We start from the raw sequence: 22,201 nt of genomic DNA on the forward strand, positions 1-22,201 counted from the left end.
AGCTATCTGCCTTTGATACACTGGGAAAGATCAAACAGCTCTCTCTATTGGAGTGTCCCTAGGATGGATGTCTTGGATACTCATCTGTTGCTGTGAAGAGATGCCATGGTCACGGCAAGTTATACAACAAAACATTTCATTGGAGGCTTGCTTACAGTTTCAGAAGGTGAGTCCATGCCATCATGGGAGGAAGAATGACAGCAGGCAGGTGGGCAGGACTGCGCTGGAGCTGAAGCTGAGAGCATACATCAGATCCACATGACAGAGACCCCCAGTGACACACCACCTCTAACAAGGCCATACCTCCTAGTCCTTCCCAAACAGTTCCACCAAGTGAAGGCCAAGAACTAAAACGCATAAGTCTTGGGGGAGGGGGGAGGCATTATCATTCAGATCACTACAACAACGCAAACCATGCTCCAGGGCAGGCTACATGCCCAGTTGTGTGTGTGTGTGTGTGTGTGTGTGTGTGTGTGTGTGTGAACTTCCCATGTAAATATATGTGTAACATGTATAATTGTGTATACAAGTGTGTATTTTTTAATTACAAAGGATCACAAGTCAATGTATAAAAAATAGCTTATGACTATATGTGATAAACATTAAGATTCAGAATTGCCAAAGGAAAAAAAAAAAGGTCTTTCAGGAATAAAGTGTGACAGACAGAGTTAGGGCCCCAGTGTGGGACTCAGTTGTCTGCATGCTTCTAGCTTTTTTGCTTTTCCACAATTTTTGCTCTGCAGCACCCCCTGCTGGGAACACTGTCTCAAGACGTGGGGATTTTTGTTTGTTTGGGTTTTGGTTGTTGTTTCAACCTGAAATGTTCATGGATGACTTCAAAATAATAAAGCTTTTGGCTGGGGAGTGTGAGAGTAAGCAATGATAATTTAAGTCTGGGCAGAAAGGAAATTCTTTACTTCCTCCAACCATTATCACCTGGGACTCTGGCCATCGATAAATTGAAGTGGAGTCTAGAGTCTCAATAGTTTACCCTGAGACAATGTCTGGCAACCCCCACCCAAGAGCAGACCATGCAAAGGAAATTCCTGGCATTCCAAGCACTGCAAATAGAAACACCTGCCAGCACTTCACCAAGACACCCCTAACAAACATCAGCCAATCGGGGGTTCTGGACCTCAGAGGCCCCTCACCCCCACCTTTACTACTATAAAAACCCAATTCTAATTGAGCTTGGGGCTCTCTGGATATTCCAATATGTTGGACATGTCAAGAGACTGAGTTTGCAAACTTGATTAAAATAAAGGCTCTTTGCTTTTACATATGGGACTCGGTCTCCTTTGTTGGCTTTTGTGGGGACTCACAGATTTGGGCATAAGAGGGAGGTCTGCGCTAACCTAAGACACAGCAATCTCTCTCCTCCCTGTGCCCTTCACCTTCACCTCATCATGTCCACCACAGAGCCGACATCTTCCCATCCAGGCAAGCGACAGCTGGTTTTTTTGTGCTCTGCCCCAGGGGCCCAGGAAGGCCCCAGGAAGGCACTGCAGTGTGACTGCACAGGACAGACTGTGAACAGAGGTGGCCTGAGGTCCCTGGGAGGCAGGTGAGGAAGCAGTGGTGATCACAGCCTGAGAGACCAGGTGATCCACAGATGTGGGACAGAGGCCACCGGGAAAGCTGTTGGTCTCAGTCGTCTTGAAATTTCCCTGCTGAAAGGTGTGCACCTTACAAAAATACCCCAGGAGGAATCAGAAGCATGGCAGGAGGAGGCAATGGTCAGCCAGAGACAACAGTAGAGGCCCAGAACTACAGAAGAGTGCCACTGGGAAGCTGGCACCCGGAGACATGCCACAGCTGAGCAGCCAACACAAACCAAGCCAGCAAATGGCTGTCGGCAAGGGACACCCCACCCCTTCCTTTGATTCGTTCCTTTATGGCTACTGGGGAAACTAAAATGAGAAGCACACCTTCCCTACCTCGCCTGACACCCAAGTGAGCCGGCACAGGAAGACAGCAGAGAAATTAGATTTCAACTTCCACCGCAATGAACTCTAGTGACAACCTCCTGTCCGCCTGCACTACAGCACTTCTCCAGCCTCACCCCAAGCATGAACGCTATGCCCCCCTTCACTCACACGCAGAAGCCATCTTCTCAGTCAACAAGCTCCCCAGACTATGGAGACACTGGTGAATCCCACACCTATACACCCTCAGGGCCCTGGGACAGGAACACCGAGACACTGGTACATCCTGCACCCACAGATCCTCAGGGCCCTGGGACAGGAAAGAAAGGACTTTGACTGTCTGTTTGTTTACTTATTTCAACTTACTACATCTGTGTAGTAAACAAGCACCCTTTCTGTACTGCCATTCCTTAAATGGTCTTTGCTGTTATTTTGTGTGGCCTCTTTTTCTCTGATGAGAGGCAATCTGCATGGTGCTCATAAGGACATAAACAGTTTGGGACTTCATCCATCCATCCATCCATCAGTAATTCTGGCCGTGGTCTGCGTGTTAATATCTGTGCAGGGACTTGATGTTGTCTATGCATGAAGCAGTCATCTCCTCTCAACGCTGTGGTCCAGACCATGTTAAGCATTAGGCTAACACAGTCAAGTTGACTAAAAGACGATAGGATGCCCACAAGTACTTAAAATTGCCTTTGTTTTTGTTTGCTTAGCTAAATGTATACAAGAGATACTTCCTATTTGTAAATGTTAGACGCTCATAGCAGCATCATGGTACTACTACAGGTAGACCCCCCCCCCATCCCCTGTATCTCTGGATGGATGAATAAAGAAAAATGTATATACACATAGTGAAATCTTGCTCAGCATCAAAATGAAAGGGAAATCTTCAATATGCATCAATCTTGAGGACCAGGTGAGTGACATGTGCTAATTACAAAATGACACAGAGAAATACAGAATAGTCACACATACAGAGACCAGAAGTGGAGGAGCAGTCACAGGGAACACAGAGTGGTCACACACGCAGACAGGAAGTGGAGGAGCAGTCACAGGGAACACAGAGTGGTCACACACACAGACAGGAAGTGAAGGAGCAGCCACAGGGAACACAGAGTGGTCACACACGCAGACAGGAAGTGGAGGAGCAGCCACAGGGAACACAGAGTGGTCACACACACAGACAGGAAGTGGAGTAGCAGCCACAGGGAACACAGAGTGGTCACACACACAGACAGGAAGTGGAGTAGCAGCCACAGAGAACACAGAGTGGTCACACGCGCAGACAGGAAGTGGAGGAGCAGCCACAGGGAACACAGAGTGGTCACACACGCAGACAGGAAGTGGAGGAGCAGCCACAGGGAACACAGAGTGGTCACACACACAGACAGGAAGTGGAGGAGCAGCCAGAGAGGAACACAGAATAGTCACACATACAGACAGGAAGTGGAGAAGAGTGGTCACACACACACGTACACACACACATACACACACACACAGGAAGTGGAGGAGCAGCTGTCAGGTGGTGGAAGAAAGATAAGGGGAAGAAATAATTTCCAATGGCAGTGAGTTTCAGGTTTGCAAGATAAAAAAGTTGTCAAGATGGATGGAGGAGATGGTTGCAAATGGACGGAAATGCACTTGATGTCACGGCCTTAAGATGTTAAATTGTGTTTATATAGATATATGCATATATATGTACGTATAAATATTATTCTATACTTTTTAAAGTTTCAAAACAAATCCGGCACAGATTCAGTTGCTCCTACCAGACACAGGTAGAGATCTGTGCTAGCGGTTGCGTGTTACGCTCTCCTTTTCTTCCCTTCATGGATTAAGAATACTGGTGTTCCAATTTCAACATTCGTGCAATCGTATCAACCAAATAAAACTGATTAAAATAGATATTCTGGGAGCAGGACTGTAGCTCAGTGGGAACAGTGCTTGCCCAGCATGCTCGAAGACCTGGGTCTGTTTGATCCTCAACACCACACAAGCCCGGCAGGAGGCATACACCCCTCCACACCCAGCACTCTGGAGTGAGAAGCGGCAAGGTCATAAATCAGGTTCATCCTCAGCTATAAAGGGAGCTCAAGGCTAGCCTGGGATACATAACAAGACCACCTCAAAATAAAACAAAAGCAAAAATGTTCTGCTGCCATGAAATTATTATTTCTAATGTTCACAAGTTCTCTAGGAGATTGAGTTTTCTATTTTCTGAAGAAGTCAGAAGGAATAAAATTTGAATACTAAATTTCCCTCATTAATACTCCTGTCCAAAAAGGTAAAGAGAAAGACATACTGCTTAATATTTTAATTTTTTGGTAACATAACCTCCCAATTGTTTTTACTCAGATTAAGGTGAAAATGTACACTATTTGTATAAATAAGCACCAGGGAAATCACACAGCAAGAAATAGTCTACTGAGATGGAAGATAAAAGCAAACATGTAAGAAAAATGAAGGTAGTGATTTGGTGTGGGGGGGTCTTTCTGCCTATGTGTTGCTTTTATTGGTTAATGAATTAAGAAACTGGCTTGGCCTATAGCATGGGAGGAAGAAGGCAAAGTCAGAGGGACGCCATGGAGCCACTGCCAGAGTCAGAAACTCTGCCGGTAGCCACTGCCACATGGTGATACACAATTAATAAAAATGGGTTAAATTAATATAAGAGTTACCCAGTAAAAAGCTAGAACTAATGGGTCAAGCAGTAATTTAATTAATATAGTTTCTGTGTGATTATTTCGGGTCTAAGGTGGCCAGGAAGAACAAGCGGCTCTCCCTCCAGTAGTAACCACACAGGAAAGGCTGGTGCCCTGAGGAGTTAGGGCAAGAAAAAGCACAGCAAAAAACCATTTTGAGGAAACAGAACAAAAATTCATCTTGAGCATATTCCTTTAAAATTGGGAGCATTTTCCTGAGAATGGCCAGACAGGGAATATTTTCAGAGTTGGTCATGGGACGTCTGTGACCACGGGCTAACGCTGTTGAGCATGACTGGGCTCCTGGGAAGCTTCTTCCACAAAAGCTGGCTGCTCATGGCCCAGGGCTGGTGATGTGCTGACTCTTGATCCAGGTAAAGAACAACTAGAAACACTAGTTGTTCACTGTAGTGAAGACACACAGACAGACACACAGACAAGAACTGCCACTGGTCTGTCCTTCAGCCAGGCTTGGGAATTAACAGTTTTAAAGTTGCCTCTCGGTGTGCTAACACGTCTCTGGTGGATTCCTACCCACAGTGGGATGCCAATAGGACACAGCGTCCCCCTTCCTTTACAGCAAATTCCCCTTAGGTCACAGACAGAAACCCTCCACCTTACTGGGAGAACTCCTAGGTTTCTTCACAGCTGACTCTCCGGACACAGAAGACAACCTGGTCACCTATTTCAAGAGCATATCATTTCAGTAATTACTGCTAAGACCGCCCCAAGGAATGTAAGAATATTCATAAAGTGGAAAAATGTCCAAAAGATGTCTTATGAGAAAATATGGATGAAGAAAGCACACGGAAGAGGTTCTTTACACTCTCGCCCGGGCAGCAGGAAGCAACTTAGAAAACTACGGTGCTGATCTGACTGTTCACGCTTTTCTTTACCACCCCATCTACTTCTACACATGTGTAGGGCCCAGCACGGCAAGCGGAACAGAGGCCTGAGTTGCAGGTTACCGAGACCACGCAGGAATGGACCATCCAAATGGAGAACACCTAATGTTCCAAAGGAAATCCCCAGTGTCCCAACCTGAGTCTCTTAGCCCAACACATACCCATCCCCTTTCACCAGGGCACCCCTAGACAAATGTCAGCCATTCACGGGTCCTGAACTTTAGAAATCCCTCACCACAACCTCTGCTATTATAAAAACCCCACTCCAACTGAGCTAGGGGCTCTCTGATCATGCCAATGCATTGGATGCATGGAGAGTCAGAGTTCAAACTTGAATAAAGGCTCTTACTTTTATGTATGGGACTCGGTCTCCTTGCTGGCTTTGGGGGGACTCTGAAATCTGGGTATAACAATAGGCATTGCTTGCTTGTATTAAGATTTTAATGTTGATCCTTAGCCATTAGGGAAATGCAAATAAAAATGATTTTGAGATTCCATCTTACACCTGTCAGAAAGGCTAAGATCAAAAACACAAGTGACAGCTCATGCTGGAGAGGATGTGGAGCAAGGTAAACACTGTTGTTGGGAATACAAACTTATACAGCCACTTTGGAAATAAAAATGGTGGCTTCTCAAAAAATTGGCAATCAACCTACCTCAAGACCCAGCTATATCATTCCTGGGCATATACCCAAAGGACTCTCTACCATACCACAAAGTACAACTATGTTCACAGCAATTTACTTGCAATAAGCAGAAACTAGAAACAACCTAGATGCCCCTCAACTGAAGAATGGATAAAGAAAATATGGTACATTTACACAATGGAGTATTACTCAGCTGTTAAAAATCAATGATGTCAAAAACTTTGCAAAGAACAGAACTAGAAAAGATCATCCTGAGTGAGGTAACCCAGAACCAGAAGGACAAACATGGTGTACACTCAGTCATAAGTGGGTATTTGCCATAAAGTAAAGGAGAACCAGGCTACAATTTATAGATCCAAAGAAGCTAAGTAACAAGGATGGTTCAAGGGATAATGCAAGAATCTCCCTCAGACGGGAAAATAAATTTTTGAGGGTGGACTGGGGGTGGGTACTGCCTGAGGGGACAGGAGAAAACAAGTGGGGGGTGGGGAATACTGAAATGACTAGAAAGAACTGGGGAGCGTTTTGAGTTGAGGTGAAAACCTAGTGCGATAAAAATTGCACAGATTCTACAAGAGGAACGCTAGTAAAGACTCCTTATAACGGGGGATACGGAGCCTGAACCGCCGGCCATCTTCTGTACCAGGCAAGGCCTCAAGTAGAGGAACTGGGACACCAAGCCAGCCACAAAGCCTTCACCCTACAGTGCATCCTCCCTGCAGTGCTTTGGAACCAGAGCTGAGAAGAATCGTTATCAAAGAGGCCAGAAAGACTTCATCCAGCAACTGACGGGAGCAGAGGCAGAGACCCACAGCCAAACATTAGGCAGAGCTCAGGGCGTCCTGCAGAGGAGGAGGGGGGAAGGATAGGAGGACTAGAGGGGTCAGGGACACCGGGAGAACACGGCCCACAGAATCAACTGGCTGGGATTCATGGGGCTAGAAAAGATCGGAGAGCCTGCAGGGGTCTGACCTAGGTCCTCCACATGTATGTTATGGCTGAGTAACTTGCTGCTCTTGTGGGATCCCTAACAGTGGAAACGCAGGCTGTCTCTGACACTTCTGGCTGTTTGTGGGACCCTTTTCATCCTACTGGGTCACCTCGCCTAGCCTTGATATGAAGCTTGTGCCTGATATTATGGTAACAGAGTATGCCATATTTGGTTGATGTCCTGGGAGGCCTATTCTTTTCTGAGGGGCGGGGGGAGATACTGGGACGAAGGGAGGAAAACCACACTTGGGATGTAATATATGTAAGAAGAATAAAATAATAAGAAAAGATTTTAATGTTGAAATTAACAGTAAAAGGTTTACCACCTTCATTATTAATAATCAATTTGAATGGCACTATTTTAAAAACATTCCTGTACTTCTGCCATCTATGGGACATCTACTACCACATCACAGGAATATTCATATGTGAACCATGCAACAAGGTCTTTGAGGATAAAATTTTGCAGTATACAATACCTCGGCTCCCCCCATCCATTTGGGCTCGTCGGGGAACTCAGCACACAAAACATCTTCTGACTGATCTGTCCCCAAGACGTGGTAGCAGAGCTTCTGGTGGAGATTGGTGGATGTCTCTGTTCCTGAGGAATAAAACATGGTCGCTGAAATACGGTTGGCAGTTTCAAAAAAATCTCCACTACGTCCATCGCATAATGCTAAGAACACTTCAAAGGTGGAGTGTATGGCGGCAGGACACAAGGTTAACAGGCAAGCCAGTCACGCTCCTACACACCAGCAACGAATGAGGAACTGCTACCATAGCAACCAGCAAACTCACTATAAATCTAGCAAAGTATGTACAAGGTCTATATAAGGAAAACTATAAACCATTCCAAAGAACTAAAATAACTAACACACAGAGAAACTCCACGCTCACGGAGCAGAAGGCTCAGGACGATCAGCATATGGGTTTCTCTGGATCTGACTCAGAAGCAAGTACAGAGTCCAGTAGAGTAAGCCGTGGATAGGGACCGTCCTGGTGGTGTCGTTTGTTTGTTTTCTTGTCACCTTGTCACAATCTCAAGTTATCTGGAGAAAGGAACCTCAATTTCAAAAATGCCCACAGGCAATCTGAAGACGGCATTTTCTTGATTGACAATGTGGGAAGGTCCAGCCCATTGTGGTAGTGCTACCCTTGGGGCCTGGAGTACACAAGAAAGCAAAAGGAGGGGCAAGCTAGTAAGCAGCGTTTCTCCGTGGTTTCTGCTTCAGTTCCTGTCTGAGTTCCTGTCCTGACTTCTCTCAATGATGAAGTGCCACCCTGAAATGTTTAGGTGAAATAAACCCTGTCCTCCCCCAAATTGCTTTTGGTCATGGTCTTTATCCCAGCAACAGAACCCAAACTAAGACATGAACAAATTGATTCCAAAGTATACGTGGAGGAACATGATGATTCAAAATAACTATGAAGAACAAGGTTGGGGGGACTGATGCTGTACAACCTCAAGACTTGCTGCCATCTGGGACAGCAGTCTGAACCAACAAGAGGTACCTACTACTGAGCTACCCGACCCTGAGCGCACTAAGACACTGGTGGGCAGTCAGGAGTTCTCACAAATACCACAGGCTTTGGAGGAAGATGGTTCTGCAGTTTCTCACCGTAAGATCTGGTAGCTGTGTTACTTGGCACTCATCAAAAATGTCCGCACAGAGATCTACCTATGATAGCAACTTGGCACATAACGGCTGAAACAAGGAAACCACCCAGGAAAAGGGAAAGAGACAGGCAGGCATGGTGGTGTGTGCCTTTGGTTCCAGCATTCGAAAGGCAGGCAGATCTCTGAGTTCGAGTTCAGCCCGGTCTACAGAGTGAGTTCCAGGACAGCTGTGGTGGCTTAAAAGAAAATGGCCCCCAAAGGGAGTGGCTCTACTAGGAGGTGTGGAGGAAGTGTGTCACTATGGGGGCGGACTTTGAGGTCTCTTGCTTAAAGATTCCCTCAGTGTGACACTCTCAGTTCCAGCATGTCTGCCTGCATGCTGCTCCCCTTCATGATCAAAATGGACTGAACCTCTGAACCTGGAAGCGAGCCCCCTCAACTAAATATTTTCTTTATAAGAGTTGCCATAGTCATGGTGTCTCATCACAATAGTAAACCCTAACACAATAGCCAAAGCTACACTGAGAAACCCTGTTTTGAAAAATTAAAAAAAAAAAAAAGGTAAAAATCATGGCATATGGAAGAAAGAATTAAGGGTAGGAGCTGATTTGAAGAGGCTATATTCTGTACAGCGCCACCTATGGAACTAAATCGGACAGAAAAGGCCCGGGTGCCCAGCACGCAGGCACAAGCCTGTGTCTTCTGTACCTCTCGGCTAAGACAGAAAGATGTAAGTTCAAGATCAATTTGGGCAACACAGTGAGACTCTGTCTGAAAAGGAAAAAAAAAAAAAAAAATAAAGATCAGGGGCCGCCAGGCACTAGGGAAGGGAGAAAGAACTAGGCAAAGTACAAAATACTTTCGAGGCGAGGAAAATCATTCCCGCAACACTGCACAGGGGACATGCCGTAACATGCCATAACATGCCATAACATGCCGTAACACGTACAGGATGTACAACGTCAAGAGTGCACCTAACCCAGGAGTGGTGCACGCCTTTAATCCCAGCACACAGGAGGCAGAGGCAGGTGGATCTCTGTGAGTTTGCGGCCAGCCTGGTCCACAGAGCGAGTTCCAGGACAACCAGGGTTACATAGAGAAAGATTGCCTTAAAAATCCAACAACAACAAATTAAACCTAATATAAACTACAGACTCTGAGTAAAATTGATGATGTGTTACTGCAGGTTTGCTAATTATAAGTTATCAATTATTCCTCACTCTGGTAAAAACACCAAAGATAAATTCATGTACTTTTTAATTCTGCTATGAATTAATGCATTAAAAAAATGTTAGGCACTAGCTGCCTATCACCATAAAGTAATTTATGGATATTTGCTGATTTTAAAGACTATTTAGAGACTAAACTTTATCTTCTCATTGTGAAAACGTACTAAGCTATCAGGGCAATAAATAATATTACCAAAATGTAAAAAATGCTTTATAGTCTTTAAGGACACTCACTCTCTAAGGAACGCTGGCAGGAAGCACAACATGAACTGTTTATGTCAATCATAAACCCCTCCACTACAGTCTGAGAAACTTTTACATACCGCACCAAAAAATAAAATAAAATAAAAAAGGAACAGCAAAATAACAGCTATGAGACACGGCCTTTTAAAACCAATCACAATGACTAACCTACCTGCAGCCTCCAGGCTGCCACTGCACCCGGGGCCACATGTAGTCAATGAATAGAGTCAAATATACAATAATGAACAATGTGAGATTTTTAAAGAGTATGCTTGGTAACTTGATTGCGTGTATTTGTGGACAGCAATGCTGCTGCAATGTGAACAGGTTGGACACACAATGGCAATCAAATGAGCTTCCTTTTCAGCCATTAAGAAGCCACGAGGTCTCGTATAACACGCGTCCCTGAAGCATCCACATACCGTCACTCTTCCCATCCTGCTGCGGGTATGAGTTGTAGAACATCCCCTTGCCATCATGGGTCCAGGCCATACAGGTGAACTTGACTCTCTCCAGCACGTCAGGAAGCTCTTTGGCACCGTCGACTTTCATGAACTTGATCGTCACCCAGTCTGAGCCACTGGCACTCAGACCATAGGCAAAGTATTCACCGTCTTCACTGAAGGCATAACCTACGGGGCCCAGAGAGAGTCAGATGTGACATTTAACTGTTCATCTTGCCCACTGTCGTCGTCCACACTACCAAAGCTGCCTGAAATAGCCCGGAGACTGAACGTGGCAATGGAGGAAATAGGAAGCTAGTACTGAGCAAACCTGGGCTCGGCTGTCGTCTGGAAGGAATTACCATTACAATGACATGGTCCCTTAACCTCCTTAGGTCATACTTTCTTCCTTTATAAAATGATGCCTTGGAGTATAGGCCCATTAAGATACTTCCATTTTGAAATTTTTATAATTCAATGGGTAGCTCAGTTAAAAGCAGAGCTCATCTGGGACCAGCAGCATATTTTATTTATGCCCTAAAGGGTATAAGTAGGGGGAAATCTGCCTTTATAGTACGGACTAAATTATGATACATAGCTTATAACAGAATTAAATTGTACTCATTAAGTAACTTTTGGGATGGACTCCAAAGCATTTGAGATCAGTCTTTATAGCCTCATTTCGGAGCATTACTGGCACCATGACATCACAGGCCCAGGTGAATATAGCTGGAGGGTTTGCAAGGAAGGATCCTGGTGTGCACATTCCGAAAGAAGCAGAAAGCAGCTGTCGGTGGCTGCCATGCCAGGTCTAGGTCCTTGGGGATCCAACAAGGTTCCCATCCAATCTGCGAAAGTTTCTTGGGAAGTGGTCATGCTTTATGTTGGCTTTTATAGTTCATGTTCTCAAGTTATCCTCGTAGAGTAAGATTCAGATTCCAGGGATTTCCTGGGAAGCTTGCTAAACTTTATTGAGGATCTAAAATTTATAGGAGGCTCAATTATTACCATGGAGCTTTAATTAGTAGGAAATTACTTTAAAATCTGCTAACATACTTATTGAAAATTGTCAGGGAAAAAGGAAAAAAAGTTATTTTGATTAAAATCACACGTAAGGAATCATATACCAGGTCTCGGGCCTAATTCACCTTTGTGTCAATCATGTCCTGGTTTGCAGGAGACACCGAAAGAAACATTGCCCTGCAACACGGGGATGAGAGGTACTGGACACAGCCCTCCCAGATGGGCTGTAAGGCAGACTTCAGTGAAAACTACACAGATTCTAATACAGGATACATGACTACCTCGGAACCATACCATTAAATTATTTCTAAACCACAGACTCAGACTCATGGAAATACTAATATACTCTTACAAAGATAGTTGGTGCCTCACTTCCAAAACAGTTTATACACTAAGCTTATTTGGGAGGAATGAAGAGGACCACCAAGTAACAGAGGCACAGCTAGAAACGGCAGGAAATACCTGCATAAAGGTCTTTGGATGGATCCAGTGAAATGGGTCTGTCATTCCTTTCCCTCTAAGCGGCAGACACCACTGTTCAAATTTCACAGTTCTAGAGAGTTAACCTGCACTGTGCTTTGGCCATTGGACAATATAAGAGAGACACTGAGCCCGCCTCATTAGGAACAGTTGGCATGTCAAGGAGTAATTTAACCATGAAATTACTAAACCATAGGACTCTAGAACAACCCACTTTTTCCTTATCCTAAAAATCCACTCATAGCACAAACCAAGGTTTATCTTCTCTACAGCCTGCAGGAGGCAACACTGGGAGCAGTTATTGCAGACACGGGGCACCGGCAGGCAAGACGCACTTAGATTCGGGTTGTATGGTAACATCTTCAGAGACGGGGTACCAAGAGGTTCAATTCCACAAAACTGGGGGTTTTTACTTTTAATTCTAACTGTGAACTACCTAGGTTTTAATACTCTGATCACTCTCCCCCGTTTATAGCTGAACATTCCTTGCACAGCTGGGAGTTTCTTGCAAGAGGGTCTAAGTGTTTCTAGTCAGATGGGTCTCAGATGCTATGGGAAACGATAACGCTAGTTCAACATCCCAGAAGGGAGTTTGGGTCTAGTGTGACTTATTCTTCAGTTCTGTTTCATGCCATCGGGGTGAGAAAGATGAATGTGACTATCCATGTGTTCTAAATACAGTATGCAAAGTTAGCTTTCCCGATACTGTGTGCATCTGCTCTACAATATGGCTCACACCCAGCTTGGAATCTCAAGACTTCAGAGCTCCAAGTGGCGCCGCAAGGACTCCCGAGGGCCAGGGTGCAGCACTTACCTCGAAGTGCTACTGTGCCGTCATCCGACAGGGTGTTGGGGTCGAGGAACACCCTGGCTTCCCCCTCTAAGGAGTCCTGTACATACAGTACACGCTGGTTCTGCAAACCTGTATTGTAAAAATAAAAATACCTGGGGACAGAAATTCCCTGTATTTAGCTGTGGTATTTTCCGTTTGTGAAGAAGAATCAAACACATGAAGAAGCAAATTTCACAAGACCACACACAGAAAGAAATAGGTGCCATCAAGCCGAGACAGAGACAGCAGATGAGGTGGAAGTCCCTCCGGCTTCCTAGGTGGCAGCTTGTTACTTGAGCAGCTTTCTTTCTGTATGCAAATAATTTACTGTAGTTTGGCATGTGAGCTAGCGACAAATGAAGACCAGTCTGCTAAAAATAACACTGGCAGTCAAATACAGCCATGCCTACTTCTTCTAAATGGAGAAGAAAGCAGATTTCCCACTGTAGCACCCTGGCCCGCTTCCACAGCCTGGCTGGCCCCCAGGTGTGAAGGTCATCGCACTTCTACAGAGAGAAGGGCCTGTGCGTTCAGACTCTGTGGGCCACAAAGTCACCCCGCTCACCAAACAACCAAACAAATGGGCAGGACTATGTTCCGTTAGAGTTAATTATAAAGGCAGGTGGCAGCAGGGCTTGGCACACTGGCTCTACTTTGCTGCTATCTGCATGAGATGGGGAGGCCCTAAGAAATTCCAGAGTAAACGTGGGAAGGTGCATCCAAAGAACAATAGGTCATGTTCAAGTGGCTGCGAGAAAGAGATCAACCGGAGGGCTAAATTCGCAGGCTCCACTTTGTGGCCCATTCTTGGATTGAAAAACGTACATATAATAAAATGTTCTCAGGAACTACAATCCAAAGATAATGTTAGGTGGAACCAAATCTCCCCCATTGTTTATGAAACACAGGCTCACCAACTAACCACAAAAATGAGGATTCTCCATAACCTACTTTCACAGGCTATATCACTGCCAAGTATCTTAACTGCTATTATATAAATATGAATGAACAGCACTTCTCAGTACAAAAACTATTCTCAGGTTCAAACAACAACAATCACTTCCTTTTATAAACTGGTAAGTTAGTGCAAAGGCACACTTCATTTGTTTGACACATGGCGTCACTATGTAGCTACGGTCTGGAAATCACAGGGATCCACTTGCGTCTGCCTCCCAAGTGCTCGGATTAAAGCCCTGCGTCACCACACCTGATATGTACTTGGCCATTAAAGCATTCATGGGAGCTGTAGAGATGTAGAGATGGCTGAGTGTGGAAAGTGCTTACTGCATGAAGACCTGAGCTGGAATCTTCAACACTGACATAAAAGCTAGGCACTAGGGTTCAGGTCATAACCCAGCACTGGTCAACTCCAAGGTGTGAAAGGGACCCTGTCCCTCAGTAGGGGTAGAGGCAGGGAGTTGTGGTAAACAACTTTACTCCCAGCCCCCAGGATGCAGAGGCAGGCGGATCTCTGTGAGTTTGTGGCCAGTCTGGCCTACACAGTGAATCCCAGAACAGTCAGAGTTATGTAGAGACCCTGTCTCAAGGAAAACAAAAGGAAGGGTGAAAAGCAATCAAGGAAGAAACTTAATGTCAGCCTCTGGCGTGTGCACATTCCTTCTCTCTCCCACACACCAATGCATACACATATCACACACACAGACATACACACACACATAGAAAAAGAGAAAGAGAGAGAGAGAGAGAGAGAGAGAGAGAGAGAGAGAGAAACACCAAGCTGGAAAGTGAAAAGGGGAGGCATGCAAGCACCCTCACATACCGCTTTCCTTTCTTGAAGTGGCAGCTGTACTTGGGGTAGTCATACAGTTCAGTCATTCTCTCCTTGTATAAACCTCGGATTGGACACTGCTCAAGAAACGGCACCGTGATCTTGTTCTGTGCCTCCACAAAAGCCTGCAGAGAATTAAAAAGGACAAAAGGCAAATCAAATATAAAATATTCCATGTGTTATGTTACTTCTGAAGGTGGATGGCTCAGGAGGTTGCCTGTAATTCATTCAGGAGGACCAGTGACTTCAGAGAGAGAGGAGAGACAGAGAGAATGTGTGTGTGTTCTATGCTATATAGGTATTTCCAGACTGGCATGGGCTACAGAAGGACATCCTATTTCAATAACCAAACAAAATATAACTTTCCCCTTGATAATTAACAACTGACTCTTACACGGCACCACCTCAACTAATGCTTACAGGGCAAGTATCAACTTATTAAAGTTTCACCTTTAGAGAAGATTCTTTTATCCTTCCTCCGTCCCCAGCCTGTGTTTGAGTGTGTGTGTGTGTGTGTGTGTGTGTGTGTGTGTGTGTGTATGTATGTGCGCGCACACTGTGGGATAATACTCTTGTACACTGTGAAAATGTGTCACTAGTATTGGTTTAAAAAAACACTGAATGCCCAGCAGCCAGGCAGGAAGTATAGGTAGGATGACCAGACTAAGAGAATACTGGGAAGAGGAAAGGCAGAGATGCAGTCGCCAGTCAGAAGTAGAGGAAGCAAGATGGGAATGCCTTACTGAGAAAAGGTACCAAGCCATGTGGCTAACCATAGATAAGAATTATGGGTTAATTTAAGTTAGTTATTAATAAGCCTGAGCTAAGAGGAGAAATAGTTGATAATTAATAGAAGCCTCTGTGTGTTTCCTTGGAACGGCTGCGAGACCGGGTAGGACATAAACTTCCATCTACGAGAGAGAGAGAGAGGGAGAGAGAGAGAGAGAGAATCCCACAGCACTGGAACTCAAATCATCAGGCTTGGTGGAGACAAGTGCCTTTGCCCACTGAGCCAAGTCTCCAGCCGGAGCAGAGTCTTTTAAGAGGCTGAATTCCATAAAAGACAGCTAGATCTTGAAGTGGTTGGAAAACTATCCAACATTATACAGCTAGGGGTAAAGCTGGCTTCTGATCTATGCTCTTAATAAACACACTGTACCATACAGCTTAGTAATATCCTTAGACTTTATTTATAAAGTCCCAAGGGGTCAGCTTAAAGCCCCCAGGCCAAATTTAGGAGAAAATTTAGGCAGTATTTCAATGACTTTGCTTTATCATATTATCTAAAACCTCTCATCACAGAACTTCACTAAAATGGGCAATTGAAAGTTATTTAGATATTTAGAAGAATGGAAGTGGTGCTGGGTAAGAATGTCAACAATCATGGTTTATAGGAAAAGGAAAGGGGCTGCAGGAAGTCGGGAGACCTTGGGGATGAAGGCCTCATCCTTGCAGTCAGTTGTACCCTGTAATGCAGAGTCACAGTTTTAGCTAGCACATACTGGTTGTACAGAATACTGGATTTCACCGTGGCTTCTTCATACAAGCATATAATGCACGTTAAACTAGTCACTGAACCCCATTACCCTCTCCTGTCTTCATTTACCTAAGTAGCTTAGAACATTGTAAAAATCTTGTCCCCATAATTCACGTCTGAGTGTCATTAGAAAGGAAGCAGGTGTAAATGTACTGGAGCTATGTTCAGTGGGCTTCATCAGCTGTCTACAGAGATGAGCAGCCGGGGGAGGCCAGGAAATAACTGAGCACGTGATGTGCTAGATGGCAAAACACAGCATTCCTTTCAGTCCACTTCTGGATACAGCTTAAGCTACCGGGGCCCATTCAGTCTCCAAGTGCTATTTTAAGTGGACAGATAAGTCTGGGTTCTCCTACTGCGATCTCACGCTGAGAGAAGTGGTACCAAAACCCATTAATGTTTATGACTTCAAAAGAGAAGAATGCTGCATATGAATATAGTGATTAACAAGGGTTTTGTAATTCAACAAACATAATTCAAACAAACTAAAACTGAGTCCCTCACAATATGACTGTCAGCTATTTATTGCTATGGATGGGCAAACTCTGCTCATCTCTGGGCTACAGAGTCAGACCCTGCTCAGAATCAGACTGGTTTGGCCCTGCTCTGTTTTTGCAAGGTCCTTCAGTTAAGAAAGGGGTGTGTGTGTGTGTGTGTGTGTGTGTGTGTGTGTGCGCGCGCGCGCGCACGAGCGTGCATATGTTTGTGTATTAATATTGTGCATGTATGTGTGTGTGGACACGTACTACATGTCTGTGTGTTGTATAACAGTTTCCTCCTAGATTAAAACATTGCATCCTTCAGGGAAGCTCTTTAAACAGGAAGATAAACTCAAAAATTCCTCAGGAAGTCCCTGAAGCTGACGAGATTCACTAAGCCCCGTTCCTTCCCGTGCAAGCAGAGTCAAGCTACAGAGAAGAATCTCAGAGGAGCCCAGCTGCCAAGACTCACAACAAGCTGAGCTGCATAGATTCCTAGACCAGACCAGCTGCCCGAAAGAAGGAGAAATCAGCCACACTGCTTGGAATAGGTTGAGACCAACTGAGGTACCTGGAAAAGATACCCTAAGCTGTCGAGCTTCCTGCAGGCTGTGCAGGGTGCTCCTGGTACCCAGCTCTGTGAGCTGTCACCCATGCTGGGGTGGGCTTTGGTGAAGCAGCTGTCTTTGGGTCATTTCTGCTCCTGTAAATAACCCCAATGAAACTCAGGGTTCACCCAACTGGACATTGGTGGTGTCCATACTCTGGTCTACTGTGAGTAGAAATGAATGTTGCTTCTCCCCGGAAAAGTTTTGTCACACAATAACATGGGTAGAGATCAGAGGTCAACACTGGGTGTCTTCCTCAATTCCTCAATTGCTCTCCATCTCATTTTCTGAAGACAGTGTATCTCAACGAACTTGAAGCTTGTCAATCAGCTAGACCGTCTGGCCGACAAGATGGACGCATCCTCCTGCCTCACCAGCGCTGGGATTCTTGGTGTGTACTGCAATGCCCGGCTCTTTATACAGGTGCTGAAAAATGAACTCATGGTTGTGTGGCACGACTTTACCCTCTGGGCAGCTACCCAGCTCCTTTATGTTTTAAAGGGTTTGGACAAAGGGCTGGATAGGTGGGCGTTGCTCACTAGTAGAGCACTTGCCTAGCATTCGAGACCCTGGGTTTGATCTCCAGTACTCGAGGGAAAGAAAAAAGGAGGAAGAGAGGGGAGGAGAAGGAAAAGAAAAGAAAGAGAGAAAACAAAGGAAGGAAGGAGAAAGAGTGAACTGAAGACGGGGAAATGCTACAGGACTGTGTTGACAAAAGCGCTTACTATGTGGCCCTGCACAGTTTGCTGACCCCAGCTGGCTCACCAAGGGTGAAGGAGGAAACTGTGGCTTTTATATAATCCACACAGTAGCGACAGTTTGGAGATCAGTGTCCAAGAGTGTGGCCCCATTTAATTAGGGAAGGGAACACTATGCCGCTTCAAAGACAGAGACAGATGCGAGGTGTTAAAGCTACCTGATCAAGCCACCCGTCAAGTTGACTCAGCAGTTTATTCTTCTTGACTGTATTATAATAAATTTATATATGGATGTGATACATATCATAATGCTGACTATATTAACAGTATAGTGGAGACTGGGATCGCTTTATACTAACCACAGGGACAGTGACACATACTGGATGTGGAGATGAGGGAGAAGGGATGGGTGGCCTGAGCCACCCGTGAGATTTTCTGCCATCCACGGGGCATTCCTCGAGGTCTAGCACATACTAACAGAGATCTTGGCATTGTGACGGCACAGGTGATGGAGCTGAGGCAAAACCTCTGCCATCACGGGGCCCACAATCTATTGAGACAGACACAAAACAAGCTGTAGAGCTGTTTGGCGTTCAGTTCAGTGGAGCAAGGTTGCCGCTCAAACAACCAATCATGGACCATGTTAGTCACCGACTGCTCTAGTTCCTCAACTGCCGGCTACTAACAGGCAAGACAAGACAAGGGTTGGAATGGAAAATGTGGAAATCTTTGTAACAGTTTGACACACTGACATCTTTGTCATATTTGATAACGACCAACCCTACTTTAGAAATGTACAAACAAGATAATTATGGTAGAACTTCAAGACACAGAAAAAAAGGTGTTTATTCAATGAGGAGGCCAGGCAGGGAAGCTTCTGATAAAGGAGGGAATGTCCTCAACTGAGGTCTGAGAGCTTGGGAGAGTTGCCAGGCAATGCAGGGCAGAGGTGTGGCAAAGGCAACAGCAGGTTGAGTGGCCCTTGCAACAGAAGAGCTTGACAGGTGTGAGCAAGAGAAAGGCCAGCATTTTGGGAAGGAGCAGGAGAGGAGGCACTAACTGAGGCTGGATGACCGGGTGTTCAGGACGCAAATATAAAGGTTTAGTCTTTCATCCAAAGACAAATAAGCCACAAGTGGGCACGGGCACAGGAAATGTGATTATTGTCTTAAAGAGTACCCTACTTTGGTAGAGAATGCACTATGGGACTACAAAAGTGGAGAGAGACCCAGGCGGGAGACTGAGGCAAAGGTCCAGGCTAGACTCAAGTCAGTGGAGCAGCTGGACTCGGAAGGAATGGGAGCACCCACGGCCTGAAGTGGAAACAAAGATGAGACACCATGTACATCGGTCTACAGTGCTAAGGGCAACTCTTCCAGAGGGCCCTGCCAAGTTATTCTAAGAAGGTAAACAGTCTGAACCATAAGTGGGGCTCCCAGCAAGTTGAGGACGTGGCTGATAACAACCCCCTTCTCATTTGGGGTGCTCAGCTCTGTACATCCAGCCTGCTAACAGGCTGCACTCTGGCCTCAGAGGGTCCTGGGAGTCAGTGTTCAACAGACTGTGTGTGATCTTCACTGTTTCCTTTTGCTTCTCAGCCCTGCCCCACACCCCAGGACCACAACAGGTGCCCCCCACTGTTGTGAACAGTGGGGGTGAACACAACCTAGCTGTCCTCACAGAAGGGACATGCAGCTGCTAACCCGGGCAGAATCACACTGCAAGGGATTTTCAACTCAGTCCAGTTTTGTCATCTCCCACCCACAAACGTTAGACGACTACTTTAAATAGAGCAGTATTTAAAGACTGACGTCCTCCAAATCAAATGCTGAGATGCAAAACCCAGCAGTAGGCTCATTGTCATCCCTTCTTCACAACCTAGAGAGCCCTTCGTGCGGTGGGGGCGGGCTTTCTGCAGAGCATTTTAACTTGGCTTTCCTGGGATGTCCAACTCTTTTGCTCTTAATTACATACAATATATATTGTACGCACATATATAATAGTTCTAACTTCTTGATCTAAGAATAAGAACAAGTTTGGGAGAAGAGACGTCAAGGGTGAAGGTAAGGAGAGGAACACAGCCGAGTGGTTTGGGAAGATGTGATCGAGTGAAGGGAGTTCAGACTCTGCTTCTCCAGGGGCTTCGGCCACCACAGTAACAAGTAGAATGTACTGAAGTCACTGAGACACAGCTCCTTAACACAGCATATTCGGGGGTCTCTGAAGGGGGTCATCATTGAGACACAGCCCCTTAACACAGCATATTCGGGGGTCTCTGAAGGGGGTCATCATTGAGACACAGCCCCTTAACACAGCATATTCGGGGGTCTCTGAAGGGGGTCATCATTGAGACACAGCCCCTTAACACAGCATATTCGGGGGTCTCTGAAGGGGGTCATCATTGAGACACAGCCCCTTAACACAGCATATTCGGGGAGTCTCTGAAGGGGGTCATCACTGAGACACAGACCCTTAACACAGCATATTCGGGGAGTCTCTGAAGGGGGTCATCATTGAGACACAGCCCCTTAACACAGCATATTCGGGGGTCTCTGAAGGGGGTCATCATTGAGACACAGCCCCTTAACACAGCATATTCAGGGGTCTCTGAAGGGGGTCATCATTGAGACACAGCCCCTTAACATAGCATATTCGGGGAGTCTCTGAAGGGGGTAAAAACAAGGCCTTTTTTCTTAATCCGCAGATGTTTATTCAAAGCAACAAACTCTCCTACCTTACTTGTTTTGTTATTATGATATTTACAATGAAGCCCAGGCTGTGAACAGTGGCCACACCTGTAATGCCAGTACCTGGGAAGCAGCGGCAACAAGCCATGAATTCCGGGCTAGCCTGGGCTACAAAATAAGACCTCATGGGAAGAGATGGGTGACAGAAGGGGGGCAGGGAGTTAGATCTGCCGCACACACCCCGTGACTACATTTACTCAGCAGGCACACGCCCTCCTCTGAGGTAGAGCTCGTGAGGTGCATTCTTAACACAACTAGAAGATAAGAGCAAGGCTACCTAGATAGGAGTGGCTGTGTTTGGGAGCTGAAGACTCTATGACCCGTCTGCGACCCAACATTTCAGGTTGTCCCTGACGCACTGGACTTTCATAAACAAAGTAATCAAGACCGATGGTAAGAGCCACAGAGACAATCTCATCACTATCTCCCTAAACATGGAATCGAAAGAAGCCACCTTCAGTGGGAGGAGTAAAATGGAGGCTATCGGGGGTCGGAGGTCAGGGTGGTGGACAGTGGCTGTTACGGAGGAGATGTTGGTCAAAGGACACGAAAGTTCAGTTAGGAGGAGAAAGTTCAACAAATCTAGTGGATCACGGTGACCAGAGCTGTCGGAGGAGACTGTTTCCACCACAGGAATGGTATGTAAGGTAAATACGCTGCACAGCTTGATGTAGACATTTGCAACCTCTGAATGCATGAGACTAGATTGAAAACAGCTAACAACTGACTTTTAACCTGTCAGCTAAAAATACATACACACTCAAGGAGGAGAGATGCAGATCCATTACTGACTGGCTTATATGAATATATGCATTCTTACTCTGCCTTTCTAGGATGAGGTATAAACCAAAAATGTGCTTCACTAAAAGAAGACACCCCTTCCACAATTCCTGCATAAATGAATAAACATGATGCCCACGGTGACCCGGTAACTAAACGTCTCCACACAGCACGGTGTGCGGCAAACAGGACACAAACTACAGAAGAGCAAAGGAAGGAGAAGCCACCTCCAGGGGAGGATGTGGCCTGCGGGCCGTCCAGTGACCAGGGGTACTGCGGACAGGCCCTTCACAATCCTGCCTTTTCAAACGCCACCATCAAGTAAGGACAATGCGTTTACATGCCACAGACCGTAGTAATTCCTGCTGCATAAACCATCGGCCCTCCACACCTTCCCTTGGACTCACTCAACCAGAAATCAAAAGAATCTGGAAAAAAAAAAAGCAATCCTACTAGACACATATAGGCCTCCCCATCCCTCGTCATTGTCCCTTAACCAGTACCTCAGATATTTACGAAGGTC

The 22,201-nt window shown here is 45.7% G+C and overlaps 1 protein-coding gene across 2 annotated transcripts in view; it reads right to left on the reverse strand.

The window, feature by feature from the left end:
* Positions 1-22,201, reverse strand: part of Prep (prolyl endopeptidase) — a 106,193-nt gene that overhangs the window by 64,962 nt on the left and 19,030 nt on the right. For both annotated transcript variants that reach the window (XM_085691058.2, XM_085691055.2), the window contains exons 3-6: positions 14,821-14,954; positions 13,023-13,153; positions 10,685-10,894; positions 7,652-7,773 (exon numbers count right to left, since the gene is read on the reverse strand). In XM_085691058.2, the coding sequence (XP_085547184.1) occupies positions 7,652-7,773; positions 10,685-10,894; positions 13,023-13,153; positions 14,821-14,954 (597 nt within the window). The remainder of the gene's footprint in view (positions 1-7,651; positions 7,774-10,684; positions 10,895-13,022; positions 13,154-14,820; positions 14,955-22,201) is intronic.

This window comes from Myodes glareolus, chromosome 1 (assembly GCF_982192425.1).
Source record: "Myodes glareolus chromosome 1, mMyoGla1.1, whole genome shotgun sequence".
Taxonomy (NCBI): Eukaryota; Metazoa; Chordata; class Mammalia; order Rodentia; family Cricetidae; genus Myodes; species Myodes glareolus.